The sequence below is a fragment of the Pyrus communis genome, chromosome 12, assembly GCF_963583255.1.
Source record: "Pyrus communis chromosome 12, drPyrComm1.1, whole genome shotgun sequence".
Classification (NCBI taxonomy): domain Eukaryota; kingdom Viridiplantae; phylum Streptophyta; class Magnoliopsida; order Rosales; family Rosaceae; genus Pyrus; species Pyrus communis.
The window spans coordinates 3,727,599-3,751,288 of NC_084814.1; the positions used below are offsets into that span (position 1 = coordinate 3,727,599).

Sequence of the window (23,690 nt, forward strand, 5' to 3'; positions counted from 1 at the left end):
TGTCCCTGCAAATCCGAAAAGCCTTCTCTTCCTCCAACTTTGCCCTTCGTCGATCCCATCCCCGTCTTATCCTCCCTCCTCCGTCGACTCCGCCGTCGTCCCCTCCAACCTCTCTCCTCCTTCGCCTCCCTTCCTCTGCAAATCCGACCACCAGACCTGATAATACATGTGCTCTCCTCGGCGCCCTCCACTGTCCTCTCTCACCACCACCAGCCACCGCCCCTCGACCGAATGAGATCTGAATCTAACATGAAAGTAGAAAACATGAAGGCAAGAACATCCCAGCCATCAGCCACTGTTGCCTTCTCCAATTCCTTCCTTCTGGGATTTGTCTTGGTACTCTTCTCCGCCATTGGTTTCTGCACACATTCTTCTGCACATTATTCAACTCTTCAGGTCAGTGCTTGGTTTTCTCAGATTCCTCAATTTTTTTACTTAATTTCATTGCAAATTTGCAATTGTTACCAACATTTTATGAGATTTGTATCACATATTTTTTTTCGTTGGATGGAGGGAGAGAAGTATTACAATTTTTTAGTGTTAAGAAATTTTGAGCTCTACATGTTCATGGTGTGTTGTTTAATAAGCATAGCCCCTCATGGCTTACTCAATTTTTTAGTGATAAGAAAAGTAACACTATCATAAATTGTGAACTGCATCTTCGTGTCTGCAGGATTTCTCTAATGATTTTTATCCGTGACGTATATTTTTTATTTTTCAGGCAGGAACGTCTGATTCAAACTATGATGGTGGTGGCTCTAATATTAGTGCCTTTTCTAGATTCAACAAGTATATTATGCAGTCTTACTACGAAAAATATGAAAACTTGTTCGATTCAGATTTCGAAGATTTTGTAGCACAAGAGCTTCCTTTTGGTTTGTGTGAGGTGCTGCCACATGATCTGAGTTTTGTTGTTAGACCCCCAATCTTGCACCGCAATTTGATAGGCAGAGGTTCGCATCGTCATCTCACCTCATCCATTAGAGTTAACATCAAACCAGAGCCCATGTATGAGCTACCAACTCACCATTGTGAGCTCATAATCATTGAGAGACTGCCATCTGGGGTATTTGCGGATCCATTTGAGCTTCAACATCTCCTTCAGCGTGGTGGTAAGTGTTTTTCTGCTCTGCTCCCTCCGCACCACAAATGAAAACAAAATACTACACATTACCTGTTATCTAGAGATGTTGCACTAATTTCGTTTCTTGTATTTCTGATTTTCCATTTAATGCAGCATATAGCGCTATAGCTGTGTTTGGAGATGCGAATTTGGAACTGCCTTCATTTCTTTCCAATCGTACCGCTGTTGAGGTTCACATGGATATTGGTCATAATTTCTTGCTGAGGCACGACAAAGAGTCTAACATCAACATAGAGCTTCCATTGCATGCACGATATCCAGTAAGCGGAGAGGTTTTGAATTAAATTTGTAACTGTATCTGATTTCGCTGTGAAGATATTTTCACCTCGACAGGTTCTACATTCGTTCTGCATTTGCATATATGATTTGAAATTGGGATGTTTGGCTTTTTAGGTCGTTAAAACTTTGAGGCATGTGTTGTGCGCTGAGGATTCTGAAACCTGATATATTCGTTATTTTGTATCATTTGACCTTGCTTTTTTTCTTTTTCTGAATGCAGCCTCTAGATGAAAGCGGCTATTGGGAAGTCAAATTTGGTGTGCCGGATTTGTTCATGCGTTGTAGCATCGAGGGAACTTCACAAAATCAAAGCTGTTTGTATAAGATGCCAGAGATCAATGGTTCTGAATTAGGATACGCTAAACTTGTCTGGAAAATCCCTTCTGGGATGAAGGCACATGCTGGAATCGTATCCACTCTCACGTTCGTTGCAGCCTTAATTTCGGCTATTGCAATTGCTGCTACATCCATTTTTCATTCAGGCGTCGCCTCCGGCAAACATTTGAAAGAATCTTAATTCATTAAACATGTATGTTGCTTTACCGTCATTTAGCATTCATTTATATGAATTGGCTTTCATAACTTGCACCGAGTTCCCCCTTTCGATCCATCCTTTGTTTTTAAGCGACTTATTTCCCATTCTCACTTTATGATATTGATGTTCACCCGTTTGGTTGAAGAGGCATTGGAGGTTGGTGGGCTGAACAATTTACATGGCACGGGTACATAATTACAATGACCAAATTGGCTGAATTAAAAGCACGACGACCAAAATAGGTTTTGACCTGAAACACAGTGATCAAAAAGGTTCTTAACCTTTGTTGTTAAATTTTTTATTTTTTAACCAAAATATGTGGTGACGTGGGAAAAACATGGAGTGTTGGATGAGTAGTAGGATGCTGATCAATGAAAACGCCAATTATTCAGTCAAGGTGGGATTTAAACCCAGAAACAGCATCTGGGTTCTCTCTCTGACTATGTGTGTCAAAGGCAGAGAAAACCTTTAATTTTCTTCAAAAACTTGATAAATTCGCATCTTACAATCAAAAAGTTGGATTTATGAAACTGTTTCTCCCTTGGGATCGTCAGAAAGTTCTCCCTAAAATGAGGTAAATCAATTGAAGATGATTTAATTTTCTATGCTCTGAACAAAATTTTCGGTTTTGTTTCATGAATTAAGTAGGTTATCTGATTTTATTTCATCTGTTGTGTATGTAATTGGCACAAAACCGAGAAAAATGGTGTTCTAGGCTGCATATAGCCAACCATAAGGCTTTGTTGTTGTTCTTGTCTATGTAATTGAGAATTAGTTGATTCAATTAACAGAAGAATTTTGAGGTAGCCTCTAGTCTGTAATCTTAGGGTTGATGGGAACCCTAATTTGGTACAATTTGGGATTTTTTGTGCACAATTGAAATTTTGAGCTCAATTGGAGAAGCTGATTGATAGCATCTCAGGAACATCCATCCCCAGACAACCATAGGAAGGAGGCTCCTGCTGATTGCTGAACACATAACACATATATAGTCTGTACTCTGTACGCAAATCAATTGAAGATGATTTAATTATTCCTTCTTGTTTCTGCTCCTCCCTCCGCACCCCAAATGGAAACAAAATACTACATATTACCTGTAATCTAGAGATATTGCACTGATTTCGTTTCTTGTATTTCGGATTGTCCATTTAATGCAGCATACAGCAATATAGCTGTGTTTGGAGATGCAAATTTAGAACTGCCTTCATTTCTTTCCAATCATTCTGCTGTCGAGGTTCACATGGATATTGGCCATGGTTTCTTGTTGAGGTACGATAAAGAGTGTAACATCAACGTAGAGCTTCCATTGCATGCACGATATCCAGTAAGTGGAATGGTTTTGAATTAATTTCGTAACTGTATCCGATTTCCCTGTTGAAGATATTTTCATCTCGGCCGGTTCTACATTCGTTCTGCATTGCATATAAATTGGGATATTTGGCTTCTTTTAGTGATTAAAACTTTGAGGCATGTATTGTGTGCTGAGGATCCTTCTACTCATTGAAGAACACAACCTCGTTTTGAACAACCACGCTACTAATCGAACCCACGTTTTAGATCTTAGTTATACTCTGATAATACTGGCCCCTTTAAAAATACAAGTATAGATATACACACACATATTATTGTTTTTCAGTAGAACTTATCCATTATCATATGCTTATCATAACAAATTAATGGGACTTGATGAAGTTTATTAGTCTTATACTTGTATTATTAGGGAATTAAGCATTTCCAACATGTCATTCAAAGTTTTCATATTTTGGACCCATATCTGTTAATATTTCCAAGAAAACCTACATTTATAAAACCTTGATGCTTATCTCGTGGGGTAAAATCTGGAATGAACTACCAAGTTCACTGCCACTACGAATTATTATCAAAATGCCTATTTTGGTACCATCATTAAGTTTTAATTTCACTAATAATTTTAAAGCATGATGGTTGTTCACATACTCAAAGGTGGTTTAAGGTCTAGCATCAAAACATCTTCAAACAGATAATCCAAATCTTGAAAAGTACGAGTTGTTCCTCCAACCAACCTTTTAAAATAGTGCAATGTATGACGGTCGAAAGTGAAAAACTAGAAACATGCATTGTTGTGGTATTTCTACGTAACTAATTACCTATAAACCCTAACTCAAATTGAAGGAAACGGATGGTTCAAATTAATATGCAGCAAAACAATTCATAAACGGAATAACAGATATTAGGGAGAAAGGGATAGAATTAGAGGTTTGGCATTTCTCACTTTCTTTTTTACATTTCGATTTTCCTTTCCAATTTTTTTACTTCCTTTTTTTTTGTAATTTCACAAACACCCACCCACCCAGAATACTTACCTTTGTGACAGTTGTCCATTGTCGAGACAGTGAGGCGGGCAAGTGCTCGACGGCAGGTCTGTGGGGCTGCGAGGCGCTGCAAGGCTGAGAAGTTGCACGGCTTCAAGGCTGCGCGGCTCCCAGCTGTGAGAGTGAAATGATGGCTGACTGAGAGACAAAGTGAGGGAGGTGCATCAAGAGAGATTAGAGAACGGCAGTGACGGGTGAGGGAGTGATGGCTGAGAGACACAGTGACTGAGTGAAGGAGGCACGGGGGGAAGAAAACTCTTCTAGTGTTAATAGCATAGCCAAAATGACACTAACTTAAGGGTAAAAACGACATTAGCGTATCTAACTTAAGGGTAAAAACGACATTAGCGTATCTAAGGGTAAAACAACATCATTTTATACACACTTCGGTTCGGTTCGGTTTGGGAACCCCAAAAACCGAAACCGAACCAAACCATTTCGGTTCGGTTTTTCACTTATAATTCAGTTTTTTTTTTTTTTTTTTTTTGTTACGGTTCAATTTTTTTCGGTTTTTGGTTTTTGGTTTTTTCAACCCACCTCTAACTAAAACAAACAAAAGAAAACAAAAACCTTAAGTATACTGTCGCCGTCAACTTCTTCTAGATGCGTGAAATACTTAAGTGGTTTGGGGCTTGTCCTCCTTTATTCATATTATAACTTTTCATCTGATCAATTTTTTCTCACTCAGTTTCAAAAGCAAATATACAACTTCTTCAAAAATAGAAAATTCTCAAATTATTCAACCCATAACGTCTTCAAAAATAGAAAATTCTCAAATTATTCAACCCACATCTCCATAAAGTTATAAATAGGGGCCTATAAGTCATTTTCAAAAGGATAAACATGGCATTAACGTAATAACATTGAGTGTTGATAGACCCACCTAACTGTTTATCTCCCTACCTAATTTTTTTTAATAGAAATCTTGGTACCATTTTTACGCTATTGTAAATTGACATCTAAAGAATCAAAGAGAAAAAAATTATAATGATTCTCTTTTTTGTTCACCCCCTCTACAATTGTTTCAATTTCTTTAAATAATATTTTCTTCATTTTCTATTCCTCTAGTTTAATCATATATAATAGTTGTTCAAAACATTTTACTAATGAAACAATTATTTAAACACTTGAAGAATAAAATATGAGATCAGAAGTAGGAATTGGGTTTGGAGGGGTGAGATTTGGTTTTCGCGAATTTGGAAATGGGGCATGAGAATGAAATTCTAGAAATGCGGCATGAGGCTTAGTCATGGAATCTGGAAGGAGGGGGGAAGGGGTTGAGTTGGGGGGTCGGGAAAGAGTGAAGGGATGAAAGTTTCAATTGGCTTAAGATCTAGAAAGTGATCAAGAAATGTCCGCTTCAACCGCTGTTTCACCTCCCAAAAAGCAAAGTTGGCTTGACGAGCATTCTTGGAAAACAATCGAATCGAGGGTAGAAATGCTAACTGGAATAAAAATTGGAAAAGAGGCCTTATCGGTGAATCAAGGTTGGGTTGGGCTTATCAGCACTGTAATATTTATGCTTTAAATTTTTTTTCAAAGAATTTAGATATATGATAGAAGTTATTTTAGTAATGATAGTCATGAGAAAATAACTTTTTAATTTTTTAATTTTTTTATGGTGAGTGAAATTATAATGCGGGTAGAGAAATATGACATTGGGATGGGTTTAGGCTTGTAGCATCACTCTAACATTTTCATTAAAAAGCATTCACTTAGTACTATGATTTAGTAGTATTCATCTTCATTAAGTGAGAGGCCTTAGGCCATCTCCAACCGAAGGAGGGCCAAACGGCCATGTTTAGCCTTATAACCCTATAAGAAATTATATTTTAATACAGTGTCAAACCATATTTTATACCATCTCCAACCGAGTGGGTCAAAGGGTCATAGGCCAAATATAGCCCTTTGACAAAAAACTCATCTCCAACCGAGAGGGCTAAAGGATCATAAGCCAAATATAAGCCCCCCTCAATAATTTATTATTTTAATTGAATTAATATGGTTAATTAAATTAAATTACCATATTAAAATAAGATTTTGGGATATATTTTGAGTGCTACTTGTCACTAAATGAATAATCCTCCGAATTTCTTATCTTTATATAATCTCAATAATTTTTCGGATTGTATGAAATGGTGAAAAGTATGTGAGAAATTGTGTAGGAATGACTTAGGTATTTATAGGAAAAAAATTAGAATTAAAAAAAAATCATCAAAAAAAAAAAAACAAATTCCAACGATAACTTTATGTCAGCTAGCTGTTGTCATGCTGACGCCAAGTATTCGTTCGAGGGCAAGTGGGCTAGCTGGAAATGGCCATCCCGTTTGCCTGATTTGGGTGTTTTGGCCCAATGGGGCCCACAAACCTTTTGGCCTAACCCTCGGTTGGAGACAGTTTTCGTGTCATTCCGAGTTTTTTTAGCCTTATAACTTGTTGGCAGAGTCGGTTGGAGATGGTCTTAGATTCGATTCTCGCTAAAAACAAGTTTAAACCATACTATTGCTGGTTATTGTGAAGCTAAGTCCACTACTCCACCTAGCACAAACAATATCATTTATTTTCTTTAGAAAGCGAGTTAAAAAACTAAATAAATAAAGAACAGCAATCATTTTAATATTAAATGTATATGTGGTGACGTGGAAAAAACATGGAGCGTTGGATAAGAAGTAGGTGCGATCAATGAAAACGCCAATAATTCAGTAAAGGCGGTATTTAATCCAGACACAGGATCTGCCTTCTCTCTCGTCTCTCTCTTTTCTCTCTTCCCTCCTGTACGGGTGGCTCTGGTTTCAGAAAGAGTTGTATAATACGAGGTAGATCAATACCAGATGATTTAATTTTCTATTGATTTTGTTTTTTGAGTTTCGTTTTATGAATTAAGCATGATTCGATTAACGGAAGATTTTTGAGATAGTCTCCAGTCTGTAATCCTAGGGTTTATGGGAACCCTAATTTCGTACAGTTTGGGATTTTTTTTTGTATACAATTGAAATCTTGAGCTCAATTGGAGAAGCTGATTGATGTTGTGCTGATTGATTCCGACAGAATTCCGGATCCCCAGACAACCATAGGAAGGAGGCTCCTTCTGATTGCTGAACGCACAACACACGTATACACTTCGATCGAATATGTATCATCCCACTAGAGGCGGTGTTCGTGGCGGTCGAGATCGTAAGCCCTCTCCCTCTCTCATCGTATATACACGCACGCGCACACACACATGTATATAAATATGTGAACATTTTTCTGTATATTCATGCTTTAGTAATCTGTTCTCTGGCTGTTCTTTTTCATTTATCTCTTATGGTGTCAATAATGAACAGTGTGGTAGAATTTAAACGTAAAGATAAAGTTTCTCTGGAGGGGAATTTATTTACTTAATAAGAAAAGTCCACTAATTTGATACAGATCTGTGTTTGATTTTTGGTGTTTACGAAGATAGTTTTTCCCCCTATTATCACCCAATTAGCTGTAAAAAAATAATTGCATGTGGAGTAGCTTATCGTATGCTCACAACTAGAATTCATGAAATATTGGTTTTGTTCCGGAGATAGTGACTTGGTGAGGCAGTTATTATTCTATTCTGTAAAGTGCATAGAAAAACTTGAACTTCTGATGTAAAAACATATTGATGCGGGGGAGAAGATAGGAAAAGTAAGAAGGTAGAGGATAAAAACAACAAGGGAGCAACAGGGTGGCTGGTTACTAGAGGGTCTTTCATTTATTCCCTTATTCTCTCAACATTTTTCCTAATTTTTCTTCTCCCTAATTTTAAGGTGGGCAATGGCACATGGCTGCCCTCTCAATCCTCCATCCCTGGGCGGCTGTAGGATTTTAGTGTTCAACATTCAATTCAATTCAGTAGTTTAGAATAACGCCCATTATTTAATAGGTAGTTGAAGCACGACAAACTCTTAATACCTACAATGAAACTCTGATAGTCGTAGGAAAGTGAACTTAGTAGTTAAAAAAAAAAAAAAAAAAAATATCATATTTTTGGTACCCTAAATAATATGAATATTCATCGCATATTTATGTGTAAATCATGGACATAATCCTTGTATGTTGTAGCTATAGGTGCATTCTTATCTTGGGAGGCTTTTAAATTTTTTTATTTATTTAATCAACTTTCTGCTTCTCCTTTGACGCACAGAATTCAGTTGGGATGATGTTAAGGTTGATAAACATCGAGAGAACTATCTTGGTCACAGCATCAAGGCGCCTGTGGGAAGATGGCAAAAAGGTGACCCGTTTAGTTCCTTCATATTTGGCTATAATCATTCGTTTTTCTCATTTCAAATGAAGTATTCAATTTGGTTTTAAGTTGCAAGTAGCTCTGTGGTTCTTCTGAAAAATAGTCAAACCCTCTCCAATTCAAAGATAAGCCACTGAATGGAATAAAATTATAAATTTAGGTAATTATTAAATGAAAAGACTAAGATACCTTAAATTCACTCCTGTAGGTCTTTACTCTCATATTTCTTCGTTCTTTATATCTTTCTACTCTTTGGTTATTGGAATCTTTTCATGAAAGATGAAAAAATGTAAACTTCTGGTTCTCTTAATGTTATAGTCCGAGTTCCTTCTTGTCTGCAAATTTGCACATTGTATGGCATGAATGGACTTTGTTTGAATCTGTAGGGCTATTGGGAATTTGTTCGTGCAGAGTATCTTAAGTTCATGTTGTCTGGAAATTAATTCCAGTTTTATTCTACAAATGATTTGAATCTATAATTTATAAAAGCGATTGATGCCTTTCGTTTTCTTTATAAGGCTGATCCACTGCCATGGGTGAAAAATGTATTAGAGAAGTCTCCTTGTCCAATAAAAGTTGCGTAGTCTTTTTCATTCTGTTTCTAATTTCTTTTATACAAAGGTCTAATCTCTAGAAATTGAAGTGGTTGTCTGGTTGGACCTACTAGCAAAGATACTGTATATACTGATTCTTACATAGTTTTGTTTTCTTTTGATTTTAATGTTTTTCCCTGTTTCATTCCCATGTATGAAAGGTTTTGCAGTTATTAAAAGATTTTCTCAACTTTTTATTGTATGCTTCCACAGGTAAAGATCTACACTGGTATGCTAGAGACAAAAAAGCTCAGAAGGCAGAAATGGATGCTGCAAAAGAAGAGATCAAGAGAATTAAGGAAGAGGAGGAGCAGGCTATGAGGGAGGCTCTTGGCTTAGCTCCTAAGCGTGCAAGCCGTGCTCAAGGTAGTCGGCTTGATAAGCATGAGTTTTCGGAACTTGTGAAACGAGGCTCGACTGCAGAGGACGTAGGTGAAGGGCACGCTGAAGCAGCACGTGTGCATGGTCTTGGATTTGCAAGGTGCGTAACACCCCAAAAAAAGGGTTTAAATTGTACCTTCCTTACTCCCATTTTGATATGTAGTCCTAGCTTAATTGCAATAATCCGCAGCCACTTATGAGCTCGTTTGGATGTGCTTTTAAAATGATTGAAGGCGTGTGCTTCTTCCAAGAAGCACTTTAAGTGCTTTTCCAGGATTTACTTGCATTTTTACTGAGGATTGATTCCAAAAACATTTTCACCAAAAGCGCTTTCAGTCATTTCAAAAGCACATCCGAACGAGCTCTATATCATCAATCTCTTTAAAGATTGAAAATTAATGATGTTGCTGGTTTTGACCGTTTTGTCTAGTATAAGTTGGGATGGGAGTTATTTTTGTGGACTTCTGGTATAATTTGAATCTTCTCTCCAATTATATAATATAATAATTTTGTGTACTATAAAAAAAATGTTGGTGGGTTTTCGTAACAACCATTTTCTGAGAGTTCTAAAGAAAATTATGGTATAGAACGGCGAAAGAAGAAAATTGTGTAGAGCTATTCCAAGGGTGGTGATGGAATACTGTCATATTTTCTTGGATTCCCATAATGTGAAATGGGGATGTAGGCCATTGGAGAAGGAATACATGGATGGTGGGGAAGTAGTAGGGTTTATGGTTTAGTATGTCTTTGTTTCAGCAGTGAGATACTTTGAGAAAGGAATTAATGAGATACTTGATAAATTTGTTAGGCGTGATTAATGTAGTAATTAATGAGCTTGTAGTGTGTGTGTGTGTGTCTATATATATATATATATATTTATATTCGTACTTAGTGCGAATAGCCTGCTGTGTAGTTTGTTTGTGATCTATGATTACTAATTTATGTTTTGCCTCCCTCCCATAATCTTTTTCTTTGCTTAGCGTAATTTTGCTTGATCCATTTTGTCCAAAAATAAATTAATTTATAATCTTACTGCAGAGCACCCTGCCCTTGGGATGAGTCAAGTTCTCTTCATCCAACAGCGAAGGATGTTCCACCTGAAATGGGAAAGTCGGATGTTCCTAATTCACCACCAAAAGAAAAAGTTGAAGAGGAGCTAGAGGATGAAAGCAGTCGAAAGAAGAGGAGGCGTGATGAGAGAAAGCAGGAGAAACATGAGAGGCGTGAAAAGCATGGGAAACGCCCCTCAGATGAGAGGAGGAAAGACAAGAAACACAAGGAGAAGAGAAGACATGGTTCCGACGCCGAATGATATGTCAAGGCTTTTGTGTAATCTTTTCCTCCAAGATTTGATGGAGATAAGTCATTTCATTGTAAATCATGCAGAATCTAACATGTTGGTTCCGGTTTCGCTTTACTACTAGTGAGTTTATCAACTTGCCTACTCATATCAAGTTCATCTCTTGAGCTAATATGCTCCTGGTTAAATGCTCATCCTCTTGAAGCCGCTACTTGGCTCTAAACCCAGAAGACGAAAAGAAACCTGGGCAGGAGATTTACACAATTCGTAATTCGTCTTGATGCTGAGAAATGTGAAGTCTGCTGGGACTGAAAACCGGGAGGGTAATGGAAGGCTTAGATTAGATGGTGTTGGAAGTGAGGAGAGAGGACCAATTGAAGGGAGTTCACAAAAAGTGATGATTGGCAGCAGGGAAATTCAGGTGGTGGATGTCATTGAAATTTCGCCTGTGGGTTTTGACGTCTCACCCATTAAGGATACAATAATTTCATGCATACAAATTAATGTTTTAGAGGCGAAGGCGTAAGTAGGCTTTTTGCGTATTTCTTATTTATAATTAAAATAATAAGATATGGGAGACACTCAATTTTTTCACACATTTTGTACGTCTGCTCAGACTTTTTTCAAGAATCGGAACTATCTATATTTCAATTCATCATTCATAATATTAGAGGCGAACACAGTACAGTACGGTTCAGGATAGGGGTGGAACCGAATCTGAACTCGACAAAAGTCCGGTACCAGTGCAGTACGGTATGGGGTGGAACCGAAGGTGGGTACCTGTTCGATTTCAGTACGATCTGGGAGAGTTTCGTTAAACTGGCCAATCTGGCAACATGTGAGAAGATTAATAGAACAAGATGCTAACCAGAATGTGTTTGCCCCTCCACAAAAAATCGATGGAGAAACCGACCCTAACCTTGATCGGTTAGTCGAAAGAATACCTTTTCAGCTCCAAGACCGACCGATTAACCAAGTTCAAACAGCAGAAAACTACATATGAGCAAATAGTGAAAACCCAAAGAATTATGACTTTTATTTTAACTTGTATATGTGTAAACGAACACCGTAATATTTAAAGAAGAAGAAACAAAAAACAACACGCACACAGAACGCCATCAGAAGCCCCAGACACCAACTTACAGAACAGAACAGACACCTCACCCAACAGCAACCAGAAATTGCAAAGGATATATGAACATGGAATACAACGGCAAACTCAAGTCAGGCATCGCAGAAATAGCAGAGGGATGCGTAGCACAATCTTGAGTTCGCTGTCATTGAGTTTAGACAATCTTCTGATTAAGCTGCAAGTACTACTATCACGATGAGAAGCACAATTCCGAATATTACCAAGAGCAAGCAACTCTGCAAAAAATAAAAAAGACAACTATGATTAAACAAACTTAAAAGTGATTAGTTAAAATATTTGTAAAGGAACTGAGAGAACATTTGGAAAAATATATATACAAATATATGTAAAATGTCATAAAATAAATGTGAATAAATTACCAGAGACGAATTTGATCTTTGGGTCTTTGACGCCTTCACAAGTTGAGACTTCGCCTGCCCAGTTGCAGCATGAGCACCCTCAATATTGGAGCCAATGTCATCTACAAAGCAGATATCACCGATAAGAAAACACAAGCCAGATAAGTATAAGTGCCTTCAAGAGAGTAAGGAGAAGGTAAGTTACCAATCATGGTTCCTTGCTCATGAACCAGTATAGCAAGATCTTTAAAAATATCATTCACTTCACCAATTTGCTGCTGGATTTCTTGTATTCCCTGTTCTCTTTCCTCAATGATAGCCTCATTGAAGGCAATCTCGTTGTCCAATAGCACAACCTCTTGTCTGCAGCAAAGCTCACTTAGAACCAAAGATATATGGCAAATCCAACCTTGAAAAGAGTTTAAAACTGAAGTAGATAAATTAAACAATAAAAATTTTGGAAACAACTAGCAGAAGGTATCAGATCTGCTCTCTCAATTGGCAACGAAACCAAAGACTACTGATGCTAAGGCTCCCGGTGCCAACTATTTTTGTGCACAAGAGAATCTTTCAGGACAGGAAAAAGGCATTAGCATTTTGATGTAGAAAACCACATGCTGGGTGTGGCATGATTAATGTGAGCTTCGGATGTCACGAATTTTAATAATTTGGAGGAGGAATGCTAGCCACATTCTCATATGTACCTTCTCACTTTTCCTCATGCCATGTGTCAATTTTCTTGTACCTAAACTTATGCATTTTATGCTTAAATTAATTAAATTTTGTTTTCCAAATTACCATCTTAAATGTAATAAGTCTTCATAAACTTTTTCCCTTGCTAATTAAAAGTTGAAATTGGCCGACTGTTCTCCTCTGTCGTTTCCTTCGTCATTGCAAATGCCACAATATCGTTTCCTAACTCCTAAATATCATATGGCCTTTCTACTAAGAAAGGAATAGATGTCTTCTGGTATCTAATTTTTTTCTAGTAAGAAATGAAGGTGCAATGAGGTTAGTGCTGATGCAGTTCACTTTTTTATGGCAGTTTTGAAAAGGTTACAGTGGTTCCACCATTTTTAAGTTTTTCGACCTTGAAAAGAGATGATTATGTTTTTTATGTTTTGTCTTTTTTGAAGAAGAGAGAGTATTAAATCTAGACTAGACAATGAAGACACAAAAAATTTCAAAGACAGCTCCTAGACCAAAAGACAAGAAGAACCAAGACACGGCTCCGACACCACAGCACACATCAAACACTTCACTCAATCTCATGGTCTGACCTGCACTTTGTTCCAAAGGGATTGCAACCCACCAATAATAGTCTCTGACACCCTATCCCATGACTACCGATAAAATACCCATTTTCTATGAACCATATTACACTTCACCACTTCCCACCAAAGGCTCTATCCCTCCACCATAAGCCTAAAACTGGACTTGGAAAAACATTCATTTATATATCATTGATTGACTCCAAATTATGGTAGATAACTCATTGTCTTCCCATTAAACATAATTTCATTCAATTTCCTTCTACTTGAAAATGCAAGATTCCACTGGTTTGTCCCTTGTCTTTTCTTCATTTTCAACGGCAATTCGACTAATGCAGAACAGTTAAAATTCCGTATCAAAATCAAGTAAAACTCACCTTCTAGATTCCACAAGGAGAGCACGCTGTTCCGGACTCTTTTCTGAGTTTACATCTATCTCGCTAGCGGTGTAACTGCGTGAAACATTAAGAATAATTATACAAGTTAAGATTGAGGGCCTCCAACACTAGATGTAATGCAAACTAAACAAAACAAAAATATCTTCTGGAAGATATCACATAAATAGTGCAGACAAATAAAAGACGGGAATTGATTGTATATTTCCTCCAACAAAATTTACCTGGAAGGAAGAACAGCTTGAGGAACAAAAGGAGCATATGCTGTTTCCCTCTCAGCTGCAAGTCGTTGAGCCTTCTGAAATTCTTTCAGCACTGCTTGAAAATCTTTTGCGAGCTTAGCATCTGTAATCTTCTTGCTTGCCTGCAATTAAGTTGATGACATCCAAGATCATCACACCAAAAAGTTTGAATTTTCAAAGACCAACCCTATCGTTTGCACGATTGTCAAGGAATAAATGTTCGTATTTGTAACAAATACCATAGACATGCTCTCTAATTTTGGGTGTGTGTGTCTGTGTGAGGGACGGATGGAAGAAGAAGGGATGAAAGTGACAGAGACTTACATTAGCTTCAGTATGATGATCTCTTTCGCTGACTTGTTTAAGTTTTTCTGAAGTATCCTTCACCAATTGCCCAATATGTAGTCTCGTCTTGTGCCTGCAATCAGGAAAAGTCAATACGGAGAGCATTAGACAATGGAATTTATCATGCAAGCAGGTATTTTGTTGAAACCTTTCACAAGAAAAGAGAATGAATAATGACCAGAAATGACATTTTACAACTTGAAAGAAGTAATCGTTGTTGCTATCCAGGATGTCGCTCTTCCTTATTATCGGGTCACAATCAAGTTGTATAGCAGCCCTTAAGCTATTTTTTCTTAAATATTTCAAATTTTAAGTAATCCTACATGCACCCCCGAAAACGATAGCGAAACAGATAATCCTAATCCATGGAATTACACAGCATCCAGAAACCCATAATTCCAAACAATCAAATCCAGCTTATTATTATGATACTCGCAATTAATTCAACCTTGATAACACAAAATCATCAATAACTCAATCATGGAACAGAAAATCAAAACCCCACAATTCAAACAGAAATCAAGAAACGATACAAAATTGACAAATGAAAGTGAAGAAACAACTCACAGCTTTTCGCGGAGCTCGGGCGTGTCCTTGGGGGTGCCGATGGTGTTGACGAGCCTCTGGAAGGTGGATACGGCGGTGTTGATCTGGAAAATGCCGGAGGCCACAGCTTGGGTGGGGTCCTGCTTTCCATTGCCGAGGTCTCCTCGCCGGGAATAATTGGAACCCCGACCCGCTTCCAGATCGCGAAAGCTCATCTTGTTGCTTCCCTCCCAAACCCTAGCCCTTACTTTCCCGAGAAAATCCCAACGCGAATTTCGAGGACGTAGAAGGAAAGTTGGTGTTTGGGTACAGGGATCTTCAAGGACCTCGATGCGAATTGAGAATTGGGGCGAAAAGGGCAGCTATGCACCAGGCGATTTTTGGGGAGGGAGGGAGAGAAAGGGGAGAGAGAGAGAGGAGAGAGAGAAGGTATTATTGACGCGGTGAGGTGGTTTTACCTGGTGGAGCTATGGAAGGGAAGCCGGTGCCGGCACGTTGATTGTACTACACGTGGGTGGCGCTCATAGGTCAAACTTTTGAAGGGAACGCTGAGTTCAATTCCTGTATAGTTATCTACCAACAAGAACATTCTTCATGTGCACATAATTGGTACGGCTCAACTATTTTTTTCATAATATTCTTCTTTATCTGCTTAGTCTTATTGATATATTTTTTTTTTATTTGTCGTTTTCGACCATCTTCGATTTTAAACAAGAAATTTAAATTTGACAGCTTATTTTTAATTTTAAATATAAAATTCAAATTAAAACAAAAAAGTAAAAATTCATATTTATTTTCTTTGCATTGCTAAAAATACAATGAATTAAAAGGTATAAAAATATTTAACCATTGTATTGGTAATGAAAATAAATTAAAAGGTAAGGCTTTAAACCAATAAAAAGTTATAAAAAAGTATTTACTAATTAATTTTAAAAAAAATTGAAGTTGCTGTCAAACTTGGTAGTGAAGGGAGAGAGATGTCATTCCATGTGATGCCACGTTAGATTTGGCTTCTCAGTGGGAAAACATTGTTGTTTTTTTTTTTTTCGTTATTGCTTATTTGGATATTTTGACATCTATTTTAAAAATGCTCTTAGTGATATTCTTCTTTATTTATTGGCCTTTAATATTAACACCCCACAAAATATTGAATGCATCCCACATTAAAATTTAATATTAAATAATTTATTTACCCTACTATGCAATGATAATTTTGACCTTATTAGGTTAAAAAAAATAAAAAAAAATTCTAAATGCACCCTAAATCACTTTTAACGTATTATTTATCTTCTTCGACTATTAAAATCCCTCCGACCCTCCATTGTTGAACAAAACCCTAACCAATGAAACTACAAACATGTTGATTGAGAAAAATTATTTTTAACGAATAAAACATGAAATCAATGTTTCGAAAGCTGCACATGAGATAAGACTTCATATTTTTTATTGTTTTAGTGATTTTGACTTCATATTTTTCTATTGTTTTAGTGATTTTGATGACATCGATAATTATTTAATCTTATTTTTGTTGCGTTATTCATGCTTCTATGTTCGTATTCAACTTTTAGGGATCAAATGAATTACATGAAAAATTAAACACCTAAAATTACCACCAAATATTAAAAACATACGAAATGGGTTTAATGGTGGAATTGAAAACAACCCACATATGCTTTAAATCCCAGATGGCATCTTTTGTCAAAATTCCAGTCGACATTTTTTGTCCAAATTAAAAGCTTTATAAGATTTGAAAATGTGGGGTACATAGAAAATATGAGGTGCATGTAGAAAATGTAAGGTGTATATTGAGAATGTGAGGTGTGAGGGTATTATGGGGAAGTATTTTTATTTGTAAATGAAATGTCTTAAATTCGAATTTCAATCATTTAGTATTATGGTCTAATGATATTCTTCTTCCCCCATTGTGAGGCTAAGCTCATCTCTCCACCTTAGTGTAGATAATATCATTTGTTCAAAATAAAAGTTCAAATTGCAAGAATGATGAGTTCGTAACCAATTTATTTATCTACTCCTATAGTATGAATATATCGTTGTAGCAAAAAACTAATTTTGTTTTCATTTAAACTAGCCACTTTGCACCCATTTCTAATCATGTGCAACTTACAAATTTTATTTTATTTTCAAAATTTTTATTTGCCAAGTTACTTTTTTGCAAATTTGTTTTTACTTGCCAGGATACTTTTGATATGCGCAAAGTTGACATATATGCAAGTCACTTTGTTCATCTCTTCTCTTCATAATTCTCTCTCTTCCAAAATAACCCAACCCCCAACCCCGCCCGAGCAGGCCCAAACAAGATTTGCAAATGGTGTAAACACCTCCTAAACCACCCACGGCTCCAGCATCCTCAAAGGCAGCATTCGATTTTAATCCAATTTGAAGGAGATGGAGGCCATCGAGACAATTGTAACTTGTAATGTTTTTTATTTCAAAATTATGAGTGACGTCATTTGTCTCTAAAATGTTTACGAATTTTTACACGTAACCCTCCAATAAATTTTTCCTAGATCCACCATTGATAGGCACTGCTGGTGCAGTTCCAATGTTAGGTTGCTTAACAATAATATAGAACTAGAAGCTTTATACATTTCACCAACAATAATAAAGTAGAAGATATTTAACGATTCACCAACAAAAGCAGCTTACTTTGTTACTTGTTAGAGTGAGAAGACAACTTCCTCTTAAACTTAAGCCTATGCGCGTTGCATGCTCAATCTAGCAAGAAATCTAGCACAAGTGTTTCGATGAACAACCAAACTAAAAGGAAAGAAATGGGAGTTGGTGACTATAGAAAATGGTTGATTGCTTAACAAGCAAGCTCCATCAGCTTCATTATTAATCTTTACTTTTATTTATTTATTTTCAAATGACCAGCTAGTAGCTTTGCTACAATAGTCCACCTTCCAAGGGCCGAAAATACACCACAAAGGCATTTCAACCTTCCCTTGACCACCATCGTATAATTCACCAGCAACAGGTATAGAACCCAGGATGTGCCGTGCGAGTACCGTCCTAGAATTCGTCTGCAACCACTAGACCACCCCGTGGTGGTTCATTATTAATCTTTACTTGACTTACTAAGAGTTACCATCACAATGAGAGAAAAAAACCTATAAATAGAGAACGAACGACGTGGATTCACAATTCATTGCCCTGATCAACTTGGTTACATGGAACCCGCGTAGGGTTTAATTTTCAAGTCTATCTACGACTGGATACTTTTCCCCAGCTCTCATTTGAATTATCTGCCCAGATAAGTGCTAGATCTTAAAAAGTCCAAGAGATGAGCTAGGCCTTGAAAAGTACAGCATAAATCACTACGAAAGAAAAGATAGAAACAGGTTTAATTGACCAGAAAGTGGGGTTTCTTTGAAACCTGTCATTACACTAGGAATGAACTGACCGGAAACACCCATCATGAGCCCTATACCTGGAGTACGAGGGAGTTTCTACGCCGCTACACAGCTTTGTCTTGGCAAATTACTTGCCAGTGGATAAATCATCTGGCTTGGATAAAAACTTGAAAAGCGAAAAAGAACTAGAAACTTCGCAGTTAAAAAGATTAATCAATAACTTTGTACCTTCAAGCGAATGAAATGCGAATATTTGTGACATATAAAAGTATGTAGGCACAATGCACTTTGCAGTATTGTACTGCACCCTGGACGGTGGCGGAGTAAAGCAATATATCTGAATGTTTGGTAAAATCACAAATACTTGACCATACCACGACCCTCCACGCTTAATCTTGTGGCCTGTAGCTGCTTCTTCTTTGGTGCTTTCAACTGCTGCAACTTCCTATTCATCTGCCAAATAAATAAAAATAACCTTTTTTCAATTATTATATCAATGAAGATTTTTCAAAGAAAAGTTCAAAACAGAAAGGAAAATCATTTAAGAAAAACTGAGATAAACCAACAAACAAAGATGGGGGAAAATCCTTCGGCCGTTGAAAGAATGAAGATTGAAGCTCAAAGAAAATTTCAAACAAGGGCAAAAGCTCGTCTCCAAAATTTAAACTAATTGGGAGAAAATTACAATTGAAGCTCCATTCAATTTTAACTTCAGCGCAATATGAATAAAAACCTCAAGCATCAACTTCAACCACTAAAATGAAAAGTTTTTATACATAAAAGATTTCCATTTCAGATCGTTGGCAGCACTAGTAAATGTATAGAATAATGCGCACTCAAATGCCAACTAATCAGCACATCCTTTTTATTCAAAATTTTCAGATAGTTACCAATCAGAAAAAAGAAAAAAAACGTACCTTCATACGGTGCTGATCTTGTATCCCTTGTTTAGCACGGGCCCTAATTTCATCAGGATCGATCTTGGATTGTGGCCGCACCAGGAAATCCATTGGCGTCGCTTCTGGCCTTGAGGCATGTTGCCGAGAAGATGATTGGCCAGATTTTCTTTCCCTGTACCAAAGTCAAAATTAAAATTTGAACGAAATGCACCTTAGACAGAACTGGCATAGCAAATAAGCCAGCAATAGAAGCTGAATTCACCGGGAATAAAATGAACACTGAAGCATGCCTAATCTATCCTCAAAATTTACCTTGAAAATTCATCCACATCATCTCTAGATTCCATTCCTGTGCCATTACTCACTGGCCTGTGTAACAAAATACAAAGGATAATATATGAAAACCAACCAGTAATGAGCTAAATTTAGAGAAATTTATATTGAGTTCACCATGGATTTGTGTAAATCCATAGTAGCAATAAGATATTGTGATGAAAAAAATAGTCTCAGTACTTTTTCATTGTTGGCCTTCTAAATGGAACCCTCTCATCGTCAACGTTTCTCATATCCTCAAACCTTGTACTTTTATTAAATATAGGTCGACTCTGCAGTCATGTGCAATAAAAAAAAAATGTCAAAGTCTTTCAAGGCAGTACAAAAGAATTTCATTTTGTAAGCATTAACTAAGAAAGGAATAAGAATTAGAATCTCGAGGCAAATTTATCAACAAATAATGGAAATGAGATCTCCTATATATGATCCTCGGGCAAGGAGAAAAACTATTCAATCACTGCCCCTTCCAGTAGGATATATCAGATTAGTGCCCCACACACACACACATATATTTCTTTTAATGCAGTGTTACTAAGGAGAATAAGTTTGTAGAAAAGGGAGGGGGTGATTGCCACATATTTGTAAGAGAAAGATAAAATTGTAGAACAACAGAAGGTAAGTACTAGAGGACGAATAAAATTAGTAAATTACCCATTTGTCAACCAATTCCTTGGCAAGTTTTCTGTTGGAAGTTGTTTCTTCATCAGATTTTGACAAAAACATAATAACCTGCCAAGAACAAAGTAAATAAATCAAAGTTGTCACACGGATTGACAAATCTTTATATGCTTTTTCAACGCAAAATGATCTAACCTTTCCGAGACCACTCTTTTTCAGTTGTTCCCTTCTATCATACTGCTCTAGATCTATAGGGAACTGCACAACAGATACAAGAATTAAGGTCCTACTGTTGACAACCTTTACAAAATTTCACATACTACAAAGGCGACAGAAGTGTATACATCAGTCAAAATCTGTAAAATTGCTGCACGTATATTTATGTTTGGTAAACTTCCATCTGGGAGAGGTTCAAGCCAATTCTTCAGTAGAGTTAACACTCCATGGTCTAAAAACTCCTGTTGAAGCTGCTTCCTGTACAAACAGTAAAATTTAAGGGGATATTCTTACTAATTATAAATATATGTGGTGCAAGTCTGGATAGAGAGAGATCACGTGCAGCCAGCTTACTTTGACAGGACCTCTGTAAGAAGAGGCAACTTCTTGAGCTTACTAATGGCAGGTTTTCCCTGTCTATTTAAATCTGCATCCTCTTCTGCTGTAACTTCGAGCTCAGCCATGACTTTCTCAACCAGGAAAGCTACCTCTGCGGGACTTTTTTCATTCTTCTTCCTTTTCTTACCCATCTTAAACATATCCTTAATTTCATCATCTTCCTCACCCTCTTCAGCCTAGAAAAATTAAAACAATAAACATATGGGAATTACACAATCTGGTAAACATATGGGAATAATCAATTAACCGAAGCTCTACTGCATCTTGCATTTAAATTCCATGACACGGCATTGTTTCATTACATATAGATAGAAGAACAAGTGGGAAAAAAGAAAAGAAAAAAAGACAAACCTGAGGATGGTGACTAGGAGAACGTGGTTCATTGTCACTTCCATACCGATCAGAAGGATGCACACCAGTGTCATCTATAAAGTTGTCGTCATCATAATTCCTGACACCCTCTTGATCATCCTATTCCATTAAAGAGCAGAAAACATTTAGGAAGTTCCGATAGGAAGCATAATACAGCTATAAATTCAGATTCATACTGACAAATTGCGTTTAGCGCACTTCGAATGGAAAAAATTTCAGTTGAAAATGGCAAAGCAAGAACCAATACATTTTTCTATATAAACAATTAATCTTGCAAAAGTGCATAAAATTCAAACATAAAATAAATTAAAAACAAACAATCGAACAAGTATGTAAAACAAATTGCTATTTATGACAACCTCAGAATCGCCTCCGGCGATGGTGTCCCACATCTCCTTGACCTCACCATCCGTTGCCGCCTTTTCAGATGAGGATCTCCTGGGAAATTTGGACCCCCTCTTCTCCCCCTTATGCCTCTTCTCCTTCTTCAACCTCTTCCGATTGCCCTCGTCGCCATCGCCGTCATCATCCACCAAATCAGAGCTCACAGGCAGTTTTCCCACGTGGCCCTTCTTGATCAGCCGCTTCCTCGGCTTCGATTTCAACGACGATGGATCGTCGTGGACGGGGGTCTGGGACCGACCTCGGTCGGGCCAATCGTCGTTATCTTCCAGGACGTCATCTTGGAGGGGCTCGGGGGACGGGTCGCGACCAGCTCCAAAGTCGTCGTAGTCCATCAATGGCTCCCCATCTTCGTCACGGTACCTGAAACAATAAGGATGATTAGGTGCAGGGAATCGAACAAAACCCTAACCTAATCGTGAGTTTGCGAGAGAGGGGCTTACGGATTGTCTTCGTACGCCATTGTGCGGTGTCAGGAATCAGGATCCCCCAACTGCGAGATTGAGATTTCACGAGCGATGGAAAAGTGATTACCAGAACATGAACCCCCAAATTGCACGACCGATCTCCTTCTCTTTGAGTTGTTCTCTCGTGCGCACACACATGAGCCGATAGAAAATTTGGCTACCGTTAGATTAAAATCTAACGCCTGAAAAGAAAACCGAGAATTTTTTACCATGGGCTGTCCGGGCCACCCACGGTGCGGATCATGAGCTCTTCGGGCCGTCCATTACACATAATTGGACTCTCCAAGCCACCCATAACCCGTCTTGTGGTGTTTGGTACACATCTGCTCTTACTAACAATGACCTTCACGACTATTAGTTGGCAGGATTGCGGAGACTGGTTTGCATCATCCAGGCCTTCCAAGTATGCTCTTCAACTTCCGTTTTTAGATACCTACTACGGTTTTTCCTTGTAAATAGCCAAGTCAATCAAAGGAAACGGTAATCGTCACTTACTGCTCATAACTCTCTCAAGTTTTCTTCTATCTACTACTTTTCTAACTCAGGCATCGGAGACCATTTGGCGGACATTGTGCTCCATTTTTCGGGGGGTTAGTTAATTAAGCTAACGGTGTTTATTCTCTTGAAAGTGGATTTTCGTCAGTTCAATTTGTGTAAGAATTTGCATCTACAAGTTGGAACTTTCATTGAGTGAAAAATTAAGACATACTTAATGCGTGCTTAAAGATTTGAGTAAACAAGCTAAACCCTAAAAGGCTTTCTTCAGTGTTCTCTGTTATTCGCTCATTGTTCTTGTTCACATCAAACACCTAAGGTGGATACGCGAAGAACTGCGAGCAAGAACAATAATGACCAATCCTAGCAAGATGGGATTGTCATGCAGTCTATGAGGCCTTAAAACGTGAATCTGGAGCTTTCATTGATTATTGACCCCACCAAAACCTTTTATTCGAGGATTGTAGCCACTTTAACCATGAGACGGGATTGCCACGATTTCGTCGAGGCCCAAATGGCCATTATGATTATTACCGCAATGGTCATCTTGCCACCACCGTGGTCACTACGATATTAGTTGGTTCGACCGGCTACCGACGAACAGCCACCACCAGTTAGGTAACCATTTACCGATGTGCTGCCACTGGTTCAGCTGAATTTTTTTTTATAGGGTGGTTCTAACTAAATCAATTTCGCGGTCAAGCCCGTTGATTTAGAAACCCTAGCTCTCATGGGCTTTAGCACATCATTGCAACCTTCGGTGGATTTTTGCCCACAGTGTATCTTGTGTTTACTAGTAGACTTGCACCAGAGCAGAACATTTGGGATCTACCCATCTGGAAATTATTTCTTTGCAAGTTGTAGACTTGGCGCTCATTAGCAACGAGGATTCTCAATCAAATCATTGCTTATTCTAATCTCGTTAGTGACCTTGATCTTGGCTTACCAAATTCAAAAGAGTTTGAGTAGGAGTCCCCATTTTGC

The 23,690-nt window shown here is 37.6% G+C and overlaps 4 protein-coding genes across 6 annotated transcripts; 2 read left to right on the plus strand and 2 right to left on the minus strand.

Moving 5' to 3' along the window:
* Positions 1-3: 3 nt before the first annotated feature.
* On the plus strand, positions 4-2,086 carry LOC137710826 (uncharacterized). Its single transcript, XM_068449961.1, has 4 exons — positions 4-396; positions 722-1,112; positions 1,238-1,404; positions 1,644-2,086. The coding sequence occupies exons 1-4, from the start codon at positions 232-234 to the stop codon at positions 1,938-1,940; spliced, it is 1,020 nt and encodes a 339-aa protein (XP_068306062.1). The 5' UTR covers positions 4-231; the 3' UTR covers positions 1,941-2,086.
* A 4,931-nt stretch (positions 2,087-7,017) lies between these two features.
* On the plus strand, positions 7,018-10,985 carry LOC137710297 (uncharacterized). The gene is made up of 5 exons (XM_068449229.1): positions 7,018-7,125; positions 7,358-7,483; positions 8,466-8,555; positions 9,374-9,641; positions 10,580-10,985. Exons 2-5 carry the CDS (start codon positions 7,441-7,443, stop codon positions 10,851-10,853), a joined length of 675 nt encoding a protein of 224 aa, XP_068305330.1. The 5' UTR covers positions 7,018-7,125; positions 7,358-7,440; the 3' UTR covers positions 10,854-10,985.
* Positions 10,986-11,852: 867 nt separating this feature from the next.
* LOC137710296 (syntaxin-22-like) lies at positions 11,853-15,716 on the minus strand. 2 transcript variants are annotated; one of them, XM_068449228.1, is made up of 7 exons: positions 15,153-15,716; positions 14,565-14,658; positions 14,223-14,362; positions 13,981-14,055; positions 12,538-12,695; positions 12,354-12,454; positions 11,853-12,148 (listed from the first exon to the last, which is right to left on the minus strand). In XM_068449228.1, exons 1-7 carry the CDS (start codon positions 15,344-15,346, stop codon positions 12,128-12,130), a joined length of 783 nt encoding a protein of 260 aa, XP_068305329.1. In that variant the 5' UTR covers positions 15,347-15,716; the 3' UTR covers positions 11,853-12,127. The 2 variants fall into 2 exon arrangements, with proteins under 2 accessions (XP_068305329.1, XP_068305328.1); XM_068449227.1 differs by having other exon boundaries at positions 11,853-12,209; positions 15,153-15,714.
* Positions 15,717-18,429: 2,713 nt separating this feature from the next.
* Positions 18,430-22,461, minus strand: LOC137710684 (protein IWS1 homolog 1-like). 2 transcript variants are annotated; one of them, XR_011064998.1, is made up of 12 exons: positions 22,188-22,461; positions 21,702-22,107; positions 21,322-21,441; positions 20,926-21,146; positions 20,700-20,829; positions 20,551-20,613; positions 20,389-20,466; positions 19,918-20,009; positions 19,717-19,773; positions 19,423-19,576; positions 18,616-18,958; positions 18,433-18,582 (listed from the first exon to the last, which is right to left on the minus strand). XR_011064998.1 is itself a non-coding variant. In XM_068449783.1 (11 exons), exons 1-11 carry the CDS (start codon positions 22,205-22,207, stop codon positions 18,860-18,862), a joined length of 1,440 nt encoding a protein of 479 aa, XP_068305884.1. In that variant the 5' UTR covers positions 22,208-22,461; the 3' UTR covers positions 18,430-18,859. The 2 variants fall into 2 exon arrangements, 1 of the variants encoding a protein (XP_068305884.1); XM_068449783.1 differs by having other exon boundaries at positions 18,430-18,958.
* Positions 22,462-23,690: the final 1,229 nt, after the last annotated feature.